We start from the raw sequence: 22,353 nt of genomic DNA, 5'->3' as shown, positions 1-22,353 counted from the left end.
TTGTTTTTCCTTCCTTTGCCTTTGACTGCTCGTACTCTACTAAAAGTCGTCTGCTTTTCATCTTGTCTTGAGCTTTCTCTCTCTTATCGTCCATTGCAGTGGAGGGGGCCAGCTTGCGATTTAGATAGTCTAAGGTTATATAAACGCGAGATTTAAGTCTCAACAATGGCTGCAAGTATTATTCTACTATCTCGCGCTGGACGGAGCCGTGCCGGTCACTTAAAATCTCTGCCAGATCTTATAAAACCTTTGTGTGTACCATTGTCCACCAGTGCTAAAATGAATACCACAGTAAGTAGCCTACGATAACCTTGTAACCTTTGCATTTGTTAAGTTATTATATTAATTAAATACACAATTTATTATAAGTATTATAAACGCTAAGAAAGTATTTAAGGTCAACGAAGATACTGCACTCCATGATTGAATAATTTGCACCGTTTCTGAAAATAACCTATAAAGACCCTGGTATTTCTTGTAGAAGCCATCAGGGCTCTGTTCATGTTGTATGTTTACTTAAATAGCGAAATTCCGTAGGCTTTGATGTTTATTGCCATAGGCTACCTTTGAACAGTATTATAATAATTCATGAATAAGTTTCAGTTCTAATAACTTAAGGGTTGCCATATCTTTGGTAGTGTTCCTACGACAAACATAGGGCTATAATTGTAGGCCATATTTTTTGGCTTGTAGCCCTACCGGTAATTATATCGACCTCCGGACCTCACGCGAAATTAAAATTTTTTTTTTCCAAAATGTTCGAAATTTCACGCTGATTTCAAAAATGATTGTAGTTTTTTTCGGAAACGTCCCGTTTTCCCGGAAAATGGGAAAAACGGGAAAAATATTTTTTTTCTCAAAACCCATGTTGTGGGTACTCATATTGTGCGGAATTTCCTCCTGAACAAGAATATGTAAATTTCATTACGATCGGACCACTATTAAGTAAAATATCACCGAAAAACGGGAAAACGGGGAAATTTTTCTTTGCTCAAAACCCATGTTGTAGGTACTCAAATTGTGCGGAATTTCATCCTAAACAAGAATGTGTAGTTTTTATAACGATCGCTTTTAAGTAAAACATCACCGGACAGGTTACCCAACCTAACATAACCTAACTTAGGTTTAGATTAGGTTAGGTTAGGATAGGTTAGTTTAGGTTAGGTTAGGTTAAGTTAGGTTAGGTTAGGTTAGGTTGGTTTAGGTTAGGTTGAGTTTCGTTAGGTTAGGTTAGGTTAAGTTTGGTTAGGTTAGGTTGGTTTAGGTTAGGTTAGTTTAGGTTAGGTTGAGTTTTGTTAACCTTCGAATCTAATCCTGTTTAGATTAGGTTAGGTTAGGAAAGGTTAGTTTAGGTTTTAACTTAGGTTAGGTTGGTTTAGGTTAGGTTGAGTTTCGTTAGGTTAGGTTAAGTTTGGTTAGGTTAGGTTAAGTTAGGTTAGGTTAGGTTAAGTTTGGTTAGGTTAGGTTAGTTTAGTGTAACCTAACTTAACCTAACCTAACTTAGGAACTTAGGTTAGGTTAGGTAAGTTTATCAATAACATGAGTACATATTGTAAGTAAACTAACCTAAACTAACCTAACCTAACCAAACTTAACCTAACCTAACCTAACTTAACCTAACCTAACCAAACTTAACCTAACCTAACGAAACTCAACCTAACCTAAACCTAAACCTATCCTAACCTAACCTAAGTTCCTAAGTTAGGTTAGGTTAGTTTATTAATAACATGAGTATTGTAAGTAAACTAACCTAAACTAACCTAACCTAACCAAACTAACCTAACGAAACTCAACCTAACCTAACGAAACTCAACCTAACCTAAACCAACCTAACCTAACTTAACTTAACCTAACCTAACCTAACCTAAACTAACCTACCCTAACCTAACCTAACTTAACCTAACCTAACCAAACTTAACCTAACCTAACCTAACGAAACTCAACCTAACCTAAACCAACCTAACCTAACCTAACCTAACTTAACCTAACTTAACCTAACCTAACCTAAACTAACCTATCCTAACCTAACCTAATCTAAACCTAAGTTAGGTTATGTTAGGTTGGGTAACCTGTCCGGTGATGTTTTACTTAAAAGCGATCGTTATAAAAACTACACATTCTTGTTTAGGATGAAATTCCGCACAATTTGAGTACCTACAACATGGGTTTTGAGCAAAGAAAAATTTCCCCGTTTTCCCGTTTTTCGGTGATATTTTACTTAATGGTGGTCCGATCGTAATGAAATTTACATATTCTTGTTCAGGAGGAAATTCCGCACAATTTGAGTACCCACAACATGGGTTTTGAGAGAAAAAATATTTTTCCCGTTTTTCCCATTTTCCGGGAAAACGGGACGTTTCCGAAAAAAACTACAATCATTTTTGAAATCAGCGTGAAATTTCGAACATTTTGGAAAAAAATTTTTTTAATTTCGCGTGAGGTCCGGAGGTCGATATAATTACCGACCTACCATTGTATTTAAATTGGGGTTTCCACAGATTACCTTATAATCACACATGTTAAGTTAAATACCGAATCCATAGGCTACCATATTTTTAACAGTTAACTTATTTTAGTTCAATCAACATACAACCTTACTTTGTAAAGTACTACTTTACTTGTTGTACTTTACATGTAATTACTTTTTGAAATCTGTATCCCGTGGCTTTGCCACAATCAGATGATTTATTTATTTATTTATTCGTACATACCGGTACGGCAATCGCCATTTTACAAAATATGTTTGATTAAGTATACAGAATATTATGATACATTTTTCTTTCAAAGCCGCTTACATGTAATAAGTTAATAACTACTAACTTAGATTCAATAATTTAAGTTGATTCAGTTGCAGGTACAATTAATATGACACACAAATAACACAAAAATAGAGCATCAAAGAGAAAATAGAACAAAGTAAATTTAAGCGCAGTAATAATAGGCTATAGTTCATGCTACATGCTATAAAAATCATTAAATACTACATGCCAAAGTGCATGTAGTATTTATGTAAGTATTTATGAAAGGTACCATTATTGACCGATGGTGATTGTATTTTTAAAACTGCTGGGCAGTCTTTGTTTTTCCAGTCCAATGGGACTGTTTAATGTACGCCTAGAATCTGTTAGATTTGTGCCTATACTGGGATATATGGTAACTTATCAACTAAACTTAGTAATATTCACCGAACTGGTCTAACCTCTATTAATTTGAGAAACTGCTTCAAAGAAATCTAACTACATACTGTAATGTAGGCTAGCAATGAAATGAGCAATGAGAAGATAGTGTTAACAAAACAACACATTTTTTCAAACAACAATCAAGATTAACACAGCAACTGCAAAAGAGAGAGAGGCGGAGTCCTGAGAAAGATTCAAAATAAAAATAGGCCTAGCCTATGTTCATCTGTGATAAGTTTGCTATCTCTCTGCTTAATTTCAGCTAAAAATTGGCTCAGTAGTTTTCATGTGAATCCCAATGCAACAGAAACATCCAAACTTTTTGCATTTAGTATAACATTGTAACGTTGATCTTATAACATTGTAAGATTTGATGTGTAACCTATTGAGTTTTATTTTCAAATTTTAGGAAGGCTACAGAGTTGAAGCTGACACTTTCGGAGAGCTCAAAGTGCCCAATGACAAATATTATGGAGCTCAAACCGTCAGATCGGTCATGAACTTTCCCATTGGTGGGGAAACTGAACGGATGCCTGTGAGTAAACATTCTTATTTTGATAGTGAAAAAATACCACTAACTTAAATAATAAATAATATGAGTTTTAGGTTTGGAATTAAATCTGTCCCTCTAAAATGTACCACTTTGTGATTCGAGATATTTAGTAGGCTGGTCCCGCATGCCACCGGAAATGTTGTTGGTGAAACAAAAACAAGCTTGCAGCGATATGAATCCCTCTTCCCTGTAGGCCTACTCTGCACTATACTTAGTATAGTTTATCCTACTGTACCTAGTATGTTTCTGCCGCAATTGTGTAGCCTTTTTTTTTCTAAATCACATGTCATGTTTGGTACTTTTTATCATTCATGTTATGCACAGTCATGTTATTATGTTTTTATATAGTCCCAAATAAATATTACTGCGATTTGGTTTGAGGGCTATATTCAAGAGTACAAAAACATTTAGGGACGGGTTTGATTCTCAACGAAAATTTTAATGGGCTTGGATCGCTTTTCCTTTAGGCCTAGAGTGTTTGAATTTACTTCATTAAAATAATATACAAAATCAATACTGCATTAGAAAATAGTGGTACATTAATGTCGGTACCTAGTCTAACACCCTCCTCGCCTTCTACCCGTCGGCTTATCGAGGAACAACTGTGGGCCTATTTTATTTCCATGTAATTTTTTACTTTCTCCCTCTATAGCATAGTAGGCTACCTATATGGAGAAAGTATTGTTAAATAACTTCTTGATCAGCATTGTACGTGTTCATTCGCCTATTGGGTCTGATGATGATTGGAGTGTCCAATCGAAATCGATCACCACTTACCATCTTTTTTGCATATTTACCGTCTTGTGAGTAACAGTATAAGCGTAAATATATGTTTTAAGTGTTAATAGACGTTTCTTTTATTTACTTTCCGTAAAGTATTGTTTTCATCAAAATTGTCAAGTTTTGAGTTTTGAGTGGATATATGTTTTGTTTGGGTCTTTGGTTTTCGAAGTGATGTCTGTCCGTGTGTGTGTGTTTTTCTGTATGTGTGGATGTGTACAGACAGAGTTACAGACCATGCCTGTAGTTCGCTTTTGATGAAATTAGGTCTGTAGGTACTAATACATGTACCTTCTGATGTAACAATTTTTTTTAAATTTTGATTTTTAATGATGATTTTTCTATAATAACCCATAAAATAAGGATTTTTATTAAGTTTAGTTAGGTATGTTCTAGCCATATTCTGAACAATCCCTATGGTACTAATCCCATTTCCAAAAAAATTACGGTTCAAAAGTTTTTGTAACTTTTGTTACTATCCCATAAAAACCCATAAAATAACAAAAGATTTAGGAAAAAAGTGGGTTTTGATTAAAATTAATGTGCAAAATAGTGCAAACCCCCCATTGCTGTAACAATTACAGCGACTTAGTGATTTTCCTTATAAAATACCATAGTTCCTCCATCGCTTACCCATGATAATGGTTGTTGACAAGCTTATGGGAGAAAGTATGTGTCAGATTGCTGATACTGTTTATCTTAACTTAACTTAGTTAAGAACCCTAAAATAGTACCATGTAGCTTACAAGATTACTGTTTTTTTTTATTTGTTGTCATTTATTATTCTCTTCTAGATGTCTACTTTAGGTTTGTGCTTTATGTTGTGTGTCTATCTACGCCATTGACGTTTTATTAATGTTTTTTGTATGGCTAAATGTATACATTTTAGTTAAGTAACTTAGTGTATAGGTTTAAAATTTGAATAAAGTGTTGATTAATTTATGTTGGCCCTACTGTAGCAGGAACTATTCGCCAAATTCTATAGACCTAAAATATTGTTAAATGGGCATTTTTATTTAGTTTAGTGTTTGAATCAGTCAGGCAGTCGTTGGTGTCAGGTGGAACACTTTCACTGGTTTAACAGGTCAACAAACTCTAACTCTCGCTTGCCTTGATGCAGCCAGAACGCTGAGCTACTTTCTAGTACTTTGTAACCTATTACATCAGGAGGAACTGATTGGTTACTCTAGTCACACCCCTCTTTGTTCTTGCTTTAAGTAATACTTTTGTGACAAATTGAATGTAACATATTGTTAAAAGCCTACATATTTTTTGAATTCTGACAAGGTGAAGACTGTAAAATTAATGCTACAATTCAGTAATATATCTGTTATTGATCTATTTATACATACATTTTCAAATCATGTTAATAAATTATTCAGAAAATATACTCACTGGTTTCAACACTGTTGTAACAATAAGTTAACTTACTATCCATCCAAACAAATTTTATTCTAAATACAATAATACAATTTAGCCTGATATAAGAAAAATGCAGCAATTATTTGTTCTAACAACCCCGCTAAAACTTATCAGTCCCATCTTTCTAGTACTTTGTAACCTATTACATCAGGAGTAACTGATTGGTTACTCTAGTCACACCCCTCTTTGTTCTTGCTTTAAGTAATACTTTAGTGACAAATTGAATGTAACATATTGTTAAAAGCCTACATATTTTTTAAATTCTGACAAGGTGAAGACTGTAAAATTAATGCTACAATTCAGTAATATTTCTGTTATTGAACTATTTATACATACATTTTCAAATCATGTTAATAAATTATTCAGAAAATATACTCACTGGTTTCAACACTGTTGTAACATTAAGTTAACTTACTATCCATCCAAACAAATTTTATTCTAAATACAATAATACAATTTAGCCTGATATAAGAAAAATGCAGCAATTATTTGTTCTAACAACCCCGCTAAAACTTATCAGTCCCATCAACTTAAATGGTAGTTTGTTCACAATGAAACAGCTTTTAAACTTACTGTAAATAGTATTTTTAATACGAGCAAAGTCTGTTTGTCTCTCTGTCTGTCTGTCTGTATGTCTGTAATAAATCTCAAAATCCAGCTGAAGGATTATAAAATATTATAGGCCTATATAATTCATAAATTATAAAATGTCTGTATACAATATTGTTTTAACGATTAAACCTAATCAAATACAACCAAGCAGGGCTCGGTCCCCCGGTACTGTGTTTATAACAAGCCGTCCAAAGTATACTAGCAAATTATTAAATACAGTACAAAGTGATAAACATCAGTCTGGTACTTGAAGAGTTACTTAGGGGAAAATAGAGCAAGTCAGTGTTGATGAGTGATGAGCGTTTCATGTTGGTGCCGTTTGAGTGCACTGGCGTCCACTCAATGTTTCACTCTTATTTAAGGGTAGATTTTACAATTTGTATGCACTCTTTTTTATAGTTTACATAATTTAGACAGCTGTATTTGTTTAATAAATTGAAATTCCACTGGAACATAAATAATAAAAGCCAAATTTAACTGTAAAAAACACGAGTTTCCTCTATATCGCGTTTACAATTGAAATAAACTAGGCCTACCGAGCCATGGCTTGGTCCCACGGTACTATTGAACCTATTTTAGTTAACTTGTTGAACATCTGATGTAAATAACACTTTACCGCCCGAAATGTGTTTGAAACTATATTGGTTTTTGTGCAGTACCCTGTAATCACTGCAATGGGAACTCTCAAGAAAGCTGCTGCACTCGTCAACAAGGAGTATGGACTGGACCCTAAGATAGCCGATGCTATCGCAAAGGCTGCGGACGAGGTCATCAGTGGCAAACTGTACGACGAACACTTTCCTCTAGTCATCTGGCAGACCGGGTCCGGTACTCAGACCAACATGAACACAAACGAGGTAAAGTGTCACGGTGAAAAATGTTTCAGTTCTGAAAGTAATAATAAAGTCCCCTTAATTCTAACATAACAATCCTGAAAGATTATGCCATACGTTTTTTGTGTAGCCTATAATGAAAAAATCAGATTTTTTTGGTTTTTATCGGTTTTATTGAAAAATTTTTATTAAAACTAACAATTAAAAAAAAATTAAAAAAAAAAAAACACTTTGACTTATGTTTATATATTAGTCCCAAAATACCAAATTTCATCAAAATCTGATCCCAGGTGTGGTATGCAACTACACACATCAGCACATAGTATGTACACATCAGTACACACAAACATCTCTTCAAAAAGGACTTTTTTGATTCACAGGGACCAAAAAACTGACATTTCCACCCAAAACTCAAAAGTTTTGACAATAACAATATTTCTTCTATAGGCCTACACTATGTTATAGAGAGAGAAAGTAAAAACACACACCATTTTAACCTTTATATTTATACCCTCTTTTTAAATTCTCAGTCAATAAAATACTTAGTCAATAAATTTTATTTATGAACATTCCAAAACAGTTTTGTTGCATATGACACATTTTCTCTCAGGTAATCAGCAACAGGGCCATAGAGCTGCTTGGAGGTAAGCTAGGCTCCAAGACCCCTGTGCATCCTAACGACCACGTTAACAAAAGTCAGAGCTCTAACGACACGTTTCCAACTGCAATGCACATTGCCGTGGCCGTCGAGATCAACCGGCTGCTGCTGCCGAACCTGCAGAAACTTCACGACGCACTCGACGTGAAGGCAAAAGCATTCAAGGACATTATCAAGATAGGCCGCACACACACACAGGTAAGGAATAATCCGGAAGTGTGAGTCTTTAATTTTGTGGTAGATTTTAGCCCGTTTACCTTAAAAAAATGAAGTACATAACATTAGAATTGTTAAACCCCATTCAACCACACACCATTTAAACCAAAACCCAGGTTAACCAAAACCACGGTGAAAATACCAGATAATTATCTAGGCAATGGGGACTTTTAGCTGTTCCCTGGCGCTGGTACTTGAGGCGGTTTTACTAATGGAATATAATAGAGTAGACGACACCGTAATCCGTCACCGTAATCAGATTTACTGCATTGCAGCTTAACCAAGACCTGTTCCAGGAAAAATAATTCAAATTTAATGCAGACAGACGGTCTTAGTTAGCAACACAAGTCAAGTCAATGTTTTTAAACTGCAAGTCAATGATTTTGAAACTGCAGGGTCTTTTCCTCAAAAGGAAGGGCAGTAGGATGTTAACAACCCATAAATAACTGTATGTAGCCAGGGCCCCCTTCTCAAGGTCATAGATCCTCCCCTCTTACAACTCCCTTTTGCAATACAATGCTCCAATTGCAGACAAAATTGTGTAACAAAACAAGAAAGTAGAGTCAAAAATAAAATATATCTCTGTTCAAAAGCAGATTATTTTCAAATAAATTAATTCACGGTAGTTTGTATCTTGTAAATATTGTATTTGAACTTAAAGACCTTGTCACATCTTCTTTGTATATTTATGTGTGTCATTTGGTTCAAATACATATATGTTATTCATTGCGATTTCTGTCAAATATAACATTCAGTTAAGTTTTAATGCAATATTAAATATGTTAATTATTACTATGATTTAATATTGTCTTCTATTTTAATTCTCTTTCCCATTCAATTGTATTTTGCGGACTAACCGTGATTTTGCGTATCCTGGAAGCCTTAACCCTACTTTATCCTGGTTAATCGGGAGTTCAGTGTAGGCTACTTGATTTTGAGATGACGGTAATTAAAATATGTTTTGGCCAAATCCATTAAAAGCTTTTTATACTTAGAATTCCTAGTGACTCTAAATTATTTAGAAAGAATTTGAACCCTTTTTAGTAAATTGAATCCCTGGCATTCCCATAAGAACCTACTTGTCTACTTCCTCTCTTACTTTAAAGCCAATATTGTCCAACCCGATCTCTTCTCCCTCAATACCTTGAAAGTTAATATTAAACTTTCAATTGCAATGTGATTCTCGTGTGTAGGATGCCACTCCGCTCACGTTGGGTCAGGAGTTCAGTGGATACGTGACTCAGATTGCGTTTGGTATCGAGAGAGTCAAAGACACACTTCCTAGGCTGTACAACCTAGCATTAGGTGGCACTGCAGTCGGTACCGGCCTCAACACTCGCATCGGCTTTGCTGAGAAGTGTGCTGCAAAGATCAGCGAACTCACCAGTGAGTGTACAGTAAGCAACGAGTTCTTGGTTAAATTGCCAAATCCTTTCTAATTGTGCTCAATTTCTTATTCTTGTATGCTATTTGCCTCTCATAGATATCTGCTGTCAAATAACAATTCTCTGAACTTTTTCTTCTATAATACTTGATGAGTTAACAAATGTTACAGGTAAAATCTTCCTAGTGGAGAATTTCAAATTTGATATTTATGAAGAAACAGTATTTCACTGCACCATTATCTGTTGCCTTAATTGAACTATTTGAAACTATTGAAGTATTAAGACTGAATTGTAGGTCTAAATTACCATGGGGTTGGGATGAATACTTCAAAATGCTGTACTAAATAAAACTTTCAAACTTGCCTTTATTGAGAGATAAAATATTAAATATTTTGCCTATTTGATAAAAGGCTAGCAAAAGTTTAATGTAGTACTTTCTCCTGAATCAATTATCTCCTTTTCAGATACTAGGCCTATTCAAGGTTTTGGGGAGATAACTAGCCTATAGGCCTACATAATTTGAGCCACTCAAGAATTACTTTTTATATATTTTTCTTGACAAAGGTGAATGTCTTGGGATTGAACTGAACTTAGCAAAGCAAAAACAGAAATTCCTTATTTGGTTATGGCTACTATCATAATATTGTGCTTCAAATGTTTTTACAGTTCTTAATCAGCCATGCAAAAACGTACAATGGTGATTCTAATTGTTAAGTCTGTTTGAGGATGACTTGAGGGGGAAACTGCCCCGTCATACACTTGTTGATCAACTACTCCAAAGGATATCTCTTTCAGAACAATGAATGAATTACGTATCTGAAAAAATGTGTTGGTGTTATTGAGAATAGTGTGAAGTCATTCAACCACTGTCCTACATTACAGGTTTGCCGTTCAAGTCCGCACCCAACAAGTTTGAAGCCCTGGCGGCCCACGATGCCATGGTGGAGGTGTCTGGCGCTCTAAATGTGGTCGCAGTCAGTCTCATGAAGATTGCCAATGACATTAGGTTCCTGGCCTCGGGACCGAGGTGTGGACTGGGCGAGCTGTCTCTCCCAGAGAACGAACCAGGCAGCAGCATAATGCCAGGTGTGTTGTGATTTAAGTTTCATCTGTATTGGTGTGTTATTTAATGTTGTATAGATAATTCAAAAGGTGTCCTGATTGCCTAGTGGTAAACATCTCAGATTTCACTACAGGAGGGACAGGTTTAATCCCCGCATTTATTTGAACTGTTTTGTTTTAAAAGTGTTTGGGCTGACTACTTGAACTGGTGTAGACACTAACAAAAATAGTTCAGTAAGTAATTCGGCAAGTTCAGCAGTTCAGTCCGAATTAATATTAGAGTAGGCCTGCCGGTAGTTGAAAGTACTGTATGTTAACCAGAAAGTTGCCAGTTGATTTTTTGGAAAATATGTTACTTTTATGTTTTTCTAGCTGAACTCATCTACTCATGATCATTGGATCTGATAAATGATCCTTTCTGAAGATACGTTAGTCAACAATCAGTAAACACTAATTGAAGGAATTTCACCCCTTTTCACACGCATATGTAGCTTAAAAGTATACAATATTGTGTCACATAAACTTTTGTTAGATTTTGTCCATTTCTAGAGACGCTCTCAGTAGCGACCAGATTCTTTTCATTTGCCTTTCCAGCCCCATTTATTATCATAAATCGACTTAGCGAGATTTTTCTTTAATAATCATACATCCTTTAGGAGTTAAATTAATTGAAACTAGAGAAGGTAAAGTTACTCAATTTTTTAAGAGGTTTCTCTTGAAGAATATATTTAGGATATCGTATCAGCTAACATCTTTCATACTCTTGCAGTTAAAACATCAACTCTAGCTCTCTATTCAAAGTTAGCCTTTTGGATCTTGTGTCTACCCGGGATTGCAATACTGATAAATGCAGAATGACTACTGGTCACGTAAATCACCTGTGACAAAAAGTTCATTGATTTTACAAGGAGGTCACAGAAGTCACTGTAAAGTAACATATTTTTAGTTAAAGATCTCAAAAGTCGCAGAAGAAATCAAGCCTAACCAATTAAAGTTCCCCAGACCTGTCTTTTTTTTCTATGCCTGTGCTATTTTTAACTAAGTCAACCTTCAAATCAAATGCTTTTAAGGAAAGCGGTAGAAACCCGTTTTGTGGTTCTGCCGGGAATTGAACCCGTCCCTCCCGCACTGAAGTCTTGAACGCTAATCACTAGGCAAGCAACATATGTAATTTTTGTTATACATTGTGCTTGCTACAGACAGTGATTTTATTTTGTAATGAAGAATTAGTGAGAATTTAGATATTTTGGGAGTAGGCAACCATCTCAAATCGTTACTGCACTAAATATTGTATGCTCTAACTAAATAACTCATGTTCAAGTCTCTGACAAATATTGTCTTATTGTACCAAAGGTTGTGCATTTTAACATCAACCACCTCCCCTTAAAGTCACTGAAATTTAGCTTGATTAATTACCATTTCAGGGTGACTATCAATTATTGGTAGACATCATGAAATGTTTTTATTATTTAGCTAATTCTGAGCTTCAGCCTCACAGAAACACCATAAAGTAAAAGTGGTAATTTTGCAGGGAAAGTGAACCCCACACAATGTGAGGCTATCACGATGGTAGCAGCTCAAGTGATGGGCAACCATGTAGCAGTAACAGTCGGAGGTAGCAACGGTCACTTTGAGCTCAACGTGTTCAAGCCGATGATCGTCTCCAACGTGCTGCGCTCTGTGAGGCTCATTGCTGACAGTTCACTCGCTTTCACCAACAACTGTGTCACCGGCATCGAGGCTAACACTGACAGAATCAACAAACTGCTGCATGAATCTCTGATGTTGGTTACTGCACTCAACCCACACATAGGCTACGATAAGGTAAGAAATGCTTCTTGGATAGGGTGTTGTCTTAAAAGCCTTACTTGACACCTTGACAGCTAATAAAATAAAAATCAAATATGCATACCTCAAATTTTTTGGTAATGAAATTTATATTGAATGTCAGCTATACATGATTTGTCAGCTTAACAAAAAAAAGTACCTATATCTAAACATAAACTTAGCAGGATGATCGAATTGTGAGATGCCGGTCACCCATAAGCATCGAGGAGGTTTGGAGGTTTCTGCCATGAGGGATGCCAGTGCTCCTTGTGCACTGAAGTCTTTCATTAATTCATTCTCTAATTGACGTTTCAAATCACTCTTTTAACTATTATATGCCAAAATTACATAAATTAACTACTATAAAAAAAACTTAACTTTGTCCCCTAAACACATGTAAAATGACAGACAACAGATGATGCTAGCGTACAAAATCCATTAGTGATTTGGCGGGATTTGAACCCAGGACCTCAGGGACCTAAGTTCCACGCTCTACCACTAGACCAGCTTGCTCCCCAAATATATATATATATACACACCAAGCCTATTATGCATTGAGCTAGCTGCTTGGACAGGTTTATCTTTCTTAGGTTAAGTTTGGGGGGAGTTTTGAGTTGGTTATTATACTGGAATGCCGATTCCCACCTTCTTAACTTGGAAGGGTTGCATTCATCCTTCGGGAGTGATTTAATGACTGGGTTGAGGTTGCCTGTATGGGTTTGGATTAACAGCGATGTTTTTTATTAACTGAGACCTTTAATTCGTTACCAAACTCAAACTATGCCGCTATTTGAGAATTTTGCCTGACTCCTCGTGGGCTGACCCCCTTAAGGGATAAACAAATTATGGATATTAATTATTATTGTATACTAAGTCTCATTACTTTATCTATAATGGTAAAAAATACACTACACCATTCCAGGACTTTTCAATCACACTGTATATTAACTAATTGCCCCACTTTACCCCTCATATTATGTTTTACTGTGATGATTTAAAAAATCCACTTGAAGGTGGAGACCATAAAGATTTGATACTCTTTGATAATACTTAGGTATTAATCACTAACCTAGACCTACAGGCATAATTTTTTGTTGAAAGGATACTGGTATTACCTTTACTGACAAGTAGGCTACCTTTTATAAGACAGATGTGGAAAAATTCCATTTTAACTTTTCTAATCCCCCTGCTTCTCATTTTGTCCAAATATATTCCTAGATTTCTTATTTATCTTGTACCATTTTGTTAGAGGTCAATTCTACTTCTGATTTGCTTGAAGATTACTGCATGTGTCTTCAAAATAAGCTTTGGTTGACATGTTGGGACACTTGAGTCCGTATGGGTAACTGAACTGGAGACAATTTCACATTATGTTTGTCTTTAGAAGAGAAATGACAACATCATGTAAATAACGAAACGTACCTACATTTGCTTCTGCTACAGCATTTTTTATTATTCTTTGAATATTACAAGTTTTCAATCACTCCTTAATATTGAGAGTTGATTTTTTTGAAAGACTTAAGTTAAAGTGTTTAAATGAACTAAAAAACCACAAGGACCAAGTTTCTTTTAGGATTTTTTGTGGGTATAGCAAGCTTACCTGAGTGGGGAAGAGCCCAGACTGGGTACAAGAAACAAAAGACTTAACACTTTACACAAAACCACTTAACACAGTAAAATTATTACCATTCTGACTATTTACAAATTATTTTCAATAAAATTTAAAGACCTGTTTTATTTGTTACAGGCGGCCAAAATCGCCAAGACGGCTCACAAAGAAGGTGCCACCCTGAAGCAGACAGCCCTAAAGCTAGGTTATCTCACCGAGGCAGATTTTGACAAGTGGGTGAGACCTGAAGACATGCTAGGACCTAAGTAAGACAAACGCCAGTATTGAATAAGTGTTCACACAAATCTCCTTGTTAACCTGAAAACCCCTACTCATGTATATAATTCACTTGGTTAACTTTTTGTAAATAAAGTAGCCTAAACTGTAAATAAAGAATTGTATCTTTAAAACCTTTGTGATAACTTTGGTTAGAAAATATATTAAATTTATACAGGGTGAGTTTTAAATGCCCCCCCCCCAACTTTTTTCTACATTTTTTCAAATATCAATCCCAGACCACTTCCAAACATTGTAGGGTAGTAAGTACTTCATTTTGACAAGGTGGTCATTTCTGGCCGCCATCTTGGATCCGCCATATTGGATGCAAAATATTTTTTTTCAAATGTAAAGGTGGGGTTGTGACCCATTATTTTGAACTAGATTTTTACCCTGATTACAATGCCACAAACCGTTTCAAAAAATCTTGATTCATTCCAAAGTTATGAGGGCTTTTTAAAACTTTATTTTTAGCCCATTTTAACATTGTGCATTTACAAACTAAGGACCATAATCTCAAAATAGTGCTAGATAAAGATAAGTATACACTACCAGTCATTGTCGACTTATTTTCACTTGGTTATGACTGATGTATTTTTTTCGGCCGCCATCTTGGATCCACCATTTTGAAACATGATAAATTATTTTAAATATGAAGGGGGTGTTGTGACCCATCATTTCGGATTACTTTTTTAAGCTGAACTCAATTCCATGATCCGTTTTTCATTTTAATATTTTGATTTTGAAATATTCACATTGTTAACCAAAAAAATGCAATATCTCATAAATAAAACTTGATAACAAAAAAATGATTGCGGCATTGAGTTAAGCTTAAAAAAGTAGTTCGAAATGATGGGTCACAACACACCCTTCATTTAAAAAATTATATATCACATTTTCAAAATGGCGGATCCAAGATGGCGGCCGAAAAAATACATCAGTCATAACAAAGAGAAAATAGGTTGACAATGACTGGTGGTGTATACTTATCTTTATCTAGCACTATTTTGAGATTATGGCCTTAGTTTGTAAATGCACAATGTTAAAATGGGCTGAAAATAAAGTTTTAAAAAGCCCTCATAACTTTGGAATGAATCAAGATTTTTTAAAACGCTTTGTGGCATTGTAATCAGGGTAAAAATCTAGTTCAAAATAATGGGTCCCAATCCCACCTTTACATTTGAAAAAAATATTTTGCATCCAATATGGCGGATCCAAGATGGCGGCCGGAAATGACCACCTTGTCAAAATGAAGTACTTACTACTCAACAATGTTTGGAAGTGGTCTGGGATAGATATTAAAAAAAATGTAGAAAAAAGTTGGGGGGGGGGGACAATTAAAACTCACCCTGTATGTTGACACAGAGTGAAAATGTTGAACACTGTGTGTGAATGTTGCCCTGTCCGAGTGTGCAGAGTGTGTTTGAAGTGTGGCCTGACAGGCCACACCATATACATGAACTCGGACAGAAAAGCAGAACTATTGGCACTTGACAGTTTTGACTTTACCTCTAAGGCAGTATGGGACTGTCATCAGGCGATCAAAGCCCTGGGATAGAACAACAAGGTTATCCCTAGTTGGGTTCCAGGACACAAAGGTATTGCTGGCAATGAGGGAGCTGACAAGTGGGCAAACAAAGGAGCTGAAAGCCCGCTCATGGGTCCAGAGCCGACGTGTGGTATTGCTTACAACACAGCACGTAGAGCTGTTCCCCAGTGGATGTGCATAGAACATCGAAGGAGCTGGAAAAGAACAGAAGGCAACGTACAATCAAAGAGAATGCTGCTGATCTCTACTGGTGCGATAGCGGCAGATGCCCTTGTGCTGAATAGGTAGAACCAGGAAGTGAACTCTGCGGAAGGTGGTTGGCTTAATCAGCGACCATTGGGTATTCTGCGGACACCTGTCTATACCGGGTGCGGCAAAAGTCAGCGTACCGCTGCAGACCGTTGAGCGTCAATATATACATTAACTCACTGATCAGGTATACAATAGATTAGGCACTTGAGATTTTTTGTGGAGGTCCGTCTAGGTCCCAAACCACCAGGAAAATCCCAAAAAGTTACATTTTCAAAATGCAACCCCCCAAAAATTCCATTAAAACCCCCGTTTTTTGGGAAAAACACGTTTTTTTTTAAACGGCTGTAGCTCGAAAACGGTAAGAGCTAGAAGGGATTTGAGGAAAATCGTAGGTTCGGAATTAAATTTTCTACAAGACACTTCTTAGCGTTTTACGAAAATCTAACTCCTTCAACTTCAAAAAGTGGCCTACTTCCGAAAATTGTGAAAACATTTAAAAGAATTGATAACGGAACATTTTGATGTTTTATTCACACCACAACTATGCAACAAAATAAGTCAGTGTTGAAAAGGTGCTACAAGTGTATAGACAATGATGGTGGTCACATTGAGCAGCTTCTCTAACAGGTACATTAAAATTATACTTTTATAGTTATGTTTAATGCTAGCTACAGTTTAACTGCTTTTTCGGTATACTGACTTTTGCCGCACCCGGTATATCTACATATCTAGACAAGATAAGAATTGAAGTTGAAAGCCTCTTATGTAGGAAATGTGGAGAGGAGGAGTCGACAGCCTTCCATGTGATATTTATATTTTGGCCTATCGACTGGAGACCAAAGGGTTACCATAGTCAAAAGGATCTCAGCTGCGATGCAATCCCACTAGTAAGCCTGGCCCTCTGTAAAAAAAACATAACCTGATTTTAGATTGATTGTGATCTCGTCTGTCTTCAGTTCTGGATTATGAAAATGAAGAGGATGAGTTTTGGAACAATTTAGATGTAGTCTGTTTTGTGCGAACCAAGTTATCATGGAATCTAAATCCCTAGATGCTATGTTAGTGGCAGAAAAAAGAATGTGCTTTTACTAGCATTGTTGTTTCATTAGCAAATTGAATAATTTTTGAAAAAAGTGAAAAAGGCAAGTCATTGATGTAGAGGATACATAGAAGAAGCCCTAATTTTGATCCCCGTGGAACACCATCGGGATACTGAGCCCCATTCAGACAAATATCTGATATCGGATTTATCTTGGATGACAACCTGCTGAAATCTGTTAGTGAGATAACTAGAAAACCAAGAAAATTTTGTTTCTTCTCCCTTCGAAAACTAAATTGATTCTTATTCAATAAATTGTTTGATTCAAGAAATGGAGCGATCTGTGTGTGACAGAACAACCTCCTCAAATAATTTTGAAGACACAGGTAAGAGAGCCACTGGTCGGTAGTTTAAAATTTCTCCCTGTTTAAATTAGGGATTATGTTCACAATGTCCAACGTTTATAATTCAGACCATAATATCCAAAAATATTAGATCACAAGGTCCAAAAGTACAGCTATAACCAGAAGTACAATTTTACATTGTGAAGTAAATAAAAAAAAAACTTAACTTATGAAAGAGACTGTCCTTTGGACTTTGGATAGTTTGTTGCTACTTCACCTAAGATCATTTGAGAAATATGTTTGTAAAATTTTATAACTTACAACTTTCTGTTACTTTTTTCAGAGAATAGGTACTGCTAGCATAAGTACTATTTCAGGTCCAAGTAGACAGACAAATATTACACATTTTTAGCAATATTGAATGTATTGAACAAAATTTATGTATCTCTTTAATCATTATTATCATCAGTGGAAGGATAATCAATAAAAGTGTTGTGCACATATTATCTCATAATATTTATTTGTTTTAGGTGGTAAAAGATTATTACAAACTGTAAGGCCCTTACTTCTATGTCGTCAATTTATCCTAGAATCATCTAAAATTTTCAAAATGTTTTAATAAACCTTCCTGCAATTAATTATTATAGTGACTGTAGGAAAAAAATAATGTGTAACACGAGCGCAAATGGCCTTTGCTCACTAGTTACACAAATAACTATTTCTTAGTTCACAGATTTTATTGTTTTCATAGTGTAAAGGAAAAATCGAATAACCAACCTGTTTATTGTTATTTAAATAGTCTACGGTATAAGTTTTTCTTTTGAAAAAATACGTCCATTGATAAAATTTATGAAAATTCAGCAAAGAAACTAAGTACCAATACTACTTATTATTAAAAAAAAAATTTTTTTACATAATTCATTGTTGTTAATCATATTATTATTTAGAAATATTTTTTCACGTTATTGTAAATTAATTGTATCTTGTCTAACTTAGTATTTTGACAACATGTAGCTTACCTAATTGTTAACAGTATTTATTATGCTTGAAATCGTACATAATTGTCATATAATTGTAAATTGTAAATCCTAAAATTTATTTGAATACTTTATTGTAACAAAAGTAGTAAATCAAAAACATATTTTATGCTCGAAACTTAGGAAAGAAAAAACCTAGAAGCTTTTAATACATTAAGACCAGATGTTACGGATGAACAGTAATCAAGGCTAATACCATTCTTTCTGTGGATTATCTCTTTCTTACTTTAGAAATAGTTCCCAATTTTTATCTTTGTCTACCTACAAAATTAAACAAACTAGACAATCTACAAATTAAACAGTTTAAATATAAATCATTTGTTTTATTTTTTAGAACAAATGTATTGAACCGACTATCCAATAACGTTTCGGATAAGATTTATGAATGGATGAATTGGATTCTTAGAGGAATGTTGTTCATGGTTTGAATACTAATTCCTAATTATTACATTGTACATTATCTTCAATTTAAAATTATCGTCAAGTATATTCCTGTAATATACATTATAATTCTCTGAGAATAGTTTGTTGTGCCCTAGTCTGCAATTTCTGTCCATTTTGAGGTGAAGAGAATATCGCGAGGCATTTCTTTAAGAGAGATCATCAATAAAGAGAACACTCTTTCTGTCTATAGAAAAAGCAACAAGTTTCCGCACAACTAGTGGAAAACCTGGTTTTCAACTTTGGTGTAAACGCGGTTTAAGACATTTTTTTACGTAGTTGGTGGACGGTTAGTTTCTGTTGGGATACACCGAGTCAGTTGTACAAATAAATAGAACAATTTTAAGTTATTAGTGATGGGCCGGACAGGAGTCCAATGAGTCTTAAGTATCACGCTCTACCAGTAAACAAACATGATTCACTACTTTTCACATTATACTGAGGAGATATTACTCTAGAAAAACTGTATATTCAAATCCAGGGATGTTTGAAATAAATCTTAAACACATTTAAAAAAAATGTTTAACATCCTACAGGTACAATGCTTGAAGTTTCAAACAGAAATTTGCATGCTTGGATAATTTTATTGTTACGACAGAAAACGTTTACAGTTTAGTTATGTTTACAAAGAATAATTTACATTTACCAAGTTATCACTACCAAAGGGGGTCTTGCGGAGCATTCATAATTTATTTTAATCTTCTTCAACAAGAACGGTCTTTGTAGTTTAATACTCAAGGTGACATATTTATTTGAGCGCTAATTACATCTTTATATTAGTCTTTTATGATGACAAATGTACATGCTTTGCGTGTTAAATTTCTATGAAGTTGTTTTGTTTTTTTATATAAATTTATACCTTGTTAGGTTTTAAGGGAAGATTATTGTAATTTATTATTAATTTACTGCTTACATTTACTGTTATCTACAATGTTTGATAAGGGTATACTATTGAACAAAACTGTATTAAATTGGATCACTTTCGCAAAAAGTGTCTGTCGGAAACAAAAGTGTGTTGTATATCATTGTGTCATGAATGGTACTGTAACCAGTCTTAAAAAGCTAGTGAAAAAGTGATTTAAGTAGACCAAAAAGTAATGCAAGCATCAATATTTACACAGAAATTCAATTTTTCACAAAAATCTTGAAGCAAGGCTTAGGGGTTAAATATTTTAAATGCAGGTCTGGAGCCAATAACTTAACAACCGAAAGGTATTTCTTTGGTTAAGAACCGATATTGAAGACATTAATCTTACGCAAGTCCATTCAATTTTCCATGCAATTTCACCGGTGTCGTTAAAACTGTCCAATAAATGGCATTTATCACTTATTAAAAGCTTTTTTGTTATCTTTCTTGGGTTTAGCGACATATAACAGCTAGAAAGTTGTTGGTATAGACTACCTACTATTAATCGTTGTTAATTTTTTTGCATTATTACACCATATAATTGTTTATACTTTAACTAATAATGTTAAACGTCCAATCATAGAACACAAACACAATATTTGATTGGGTATTAGAATGGAATTAGTAACAAATATGTTAAACAAATGCAGAAAGATATTTGACATAATGATTTTATGATTTTTGCAATGGTATGAGGTAATTACAAAGTTTGATGCTATTTACCACATGATAAAGTGATGTTATAATGCCTATGGGGTTTTCAATTCTGTTTTAAGAAGATCACAATATATTCTAATATCATATACGGTAATCTACATGACAATTGTAGCGTTAAAGTAAGTCTAAATGAGTTGTTAAAGACAGAATGTTCTCTATTGGGCTCAATAAGCTTCATTTTAGCTAGGCAACTACAGCCAGCCTTTGTGAGGAAATGGCTCTTTTGTGTTGCTACTTTGAAAGTAAGATACTGTTTTCAAACTACAAGTTCAAACTGTGAAACTAGAACAATTTGCAATTTGAACAAAACGGTATTTTAATGAAGTTGATAACAAGGTTAAGGAGTAAAATAGACAGGAAACCAATAATTTCGATGGTATATTTATTTGGTAAAACATATATTTGTGCTGTTCCCGTTCATATGTTAATCAACAGTCATAACAGTTTATTAATATCATTGACTATTGGATACAGTCAAAGATATTATGTTAGTTGTAAATGGGTGTATAATGTTGGACATTACATTAGTTGCAAAACAATTAGTATATTGAATATGTGTGATTTTTAATCTTCGTAAAAAAAGAGGAAATATTGGAAAGCAATTTTTTAAGCTCAGGTTTACTTACGTTATTATTTTTTTGATGGGAAGTAAGCCATTATTTACATCATAAGTAAACAGTTTCAGTTTGAATGTTTTTAGGCAATTAAAAGGGATTTTTCATACAGTACAAGTTGAATATTTTCCTAAATCCCAATTGGTATTTCCAACTTCTGTCCATCCTTAAAGGTGTGTGTTATTTTTCAACCTTCCTGAATTAGATGCATTCAGCAATCCTTTGGTGTTTCAAATACAATATCAATTGACAACCTAATTTAGAAAATTCCCACGAGAGCCTTTCAAAAGATCTACAGTTAGGTGTTTGATTGATCTGAAACTAAACACTAAAAAACATATACAGATTATTAGATATGTTGAACAAGTGGAAGATTATGTTCGTATGCTTAATTTCTTGAACAGAGATTCCCCCAATTTATACAATGTAGATAAATTAATAATTTCATATTTTAAAAACCCCTTTGATATGTAAAAATCAATACGTAAAGACTGTCCATATATAGAACTACAAATTAATATCGAAGTAAAACTACTTTATTTATTTTACGTATCAATGGACGGATGCATAAAAACTCAGCGAGTTTTTCAGATTCAGTGTAATGGATGCTAAATAAACGGACGAAGAGCTCAGATAAACAATGGCCTCTTACAAAGTGCTATTTTAATCAAGACCTTCGTTATTTTCACGACTGGAACACTTTGATTACTGAACGTAATAACGAGGAGACTAAGTAGTATACGAGTGTATTATGGTGAATTCAACATGTATTAAACAATTTATATATTGTACAACACAAACATAAATTAAACAGGACAATGCGTTTGACAAGACTTTAAGTAAAAACCTGAAAACAAAATTAATTTTGATTAACGTTTACATTTCAATGGTAAGAATAATTGGTTTGAGCGGCTTATCAGTTTGTACAATTTAGGCCTGAGAGGTACTTCCTCAATCCTACAATGAGATTTAACAACATACATATTTTAATACATTTCTAGTACCTAGTCTACATTTCTAAGCAATTTTACACTTAAAAAA

The 22,353-nt window shown here is 34.4% G+C and overlaps 1 protein-coding gene across 1 annotated transcript; it reads left to right on the top strand.

Moving 5' to 3' along the window:
• The first annotated feature begins 21 nt into the window (after window positions 1-21).
• LOC128986005 (fumarate hydratase, mitochondrial-like) lies at window positions 22-14,587 on the top strand. Its single transcript, XM_054406061.1, has 8 exons — window positions 22-291; window positions 3,589-3,714; window positions 7,203-7,403; window positions 7,990-8,235; window positions 9,447-9,639; window positions 10,521-10,724; window positions 12,232-12,524; window positions 14,275-14,587. Exons 1-8 carry the CDS (start codon window positions 166-168, stop codon window positions 14,404-14,406), a joined length of 1,521 nt encoding a protein of 506 aa, XP_054262036.1. The 5' UTR covers window positions 22-165; the 3' UTR covers window positions 14,407-14,587.
• Window positions 14,588-22,353: the final 7,766 nt, after the last annotated feature.

Source organism: Macrosteles quadrilineatus, unplaced genomic scaffold (genome assembly GCF_028750875.1).
Source record: "Macrosteles quadrilineatus isolate MER2022 unplaced genomic scaffold, UCM_ALF_1.0 Scaffold_2__2_contigs__length_208266976, whole genome shotgun sequence".
Classification (NCBI taxonomy): domain Eukaryota; kingdom Metazoa; phylum Arthropoda; class Insecta; order Hemiptera; family Cicadellidae; genus Macrosteles; species Macrosteles quadrilineatus.
The sequence above is the reverse complement of the archived record's forward strand: the minus strand, read 5'-3'. Positions and strand labels throughout refer to the sequence as shown.

Bases quoted from the DNA above. Each gene is read 5' to 3' on its own strand.
- LOC128986005 (XM_054406061.1), top strand. From the start codon at position 166: ATGGCTGCAAGTATTATTCTACTATCTCGCGCTGGACGGAGCCGTGCC. The intron at 8,236-9,446 runs GTAAGGAATAAT...TCTCGTGTGTAG, and splicing joins TAGGCCGCACACACACACAG to GATGCCACTCCGCTCACGTT. The intron at 12,525-14,274 runs GTAAGAAATGCT...TATTTGTTACAG, and splicing joins CACACATAGGCTACGATAAG to GCGGCCAAAATCGCCAAGAC.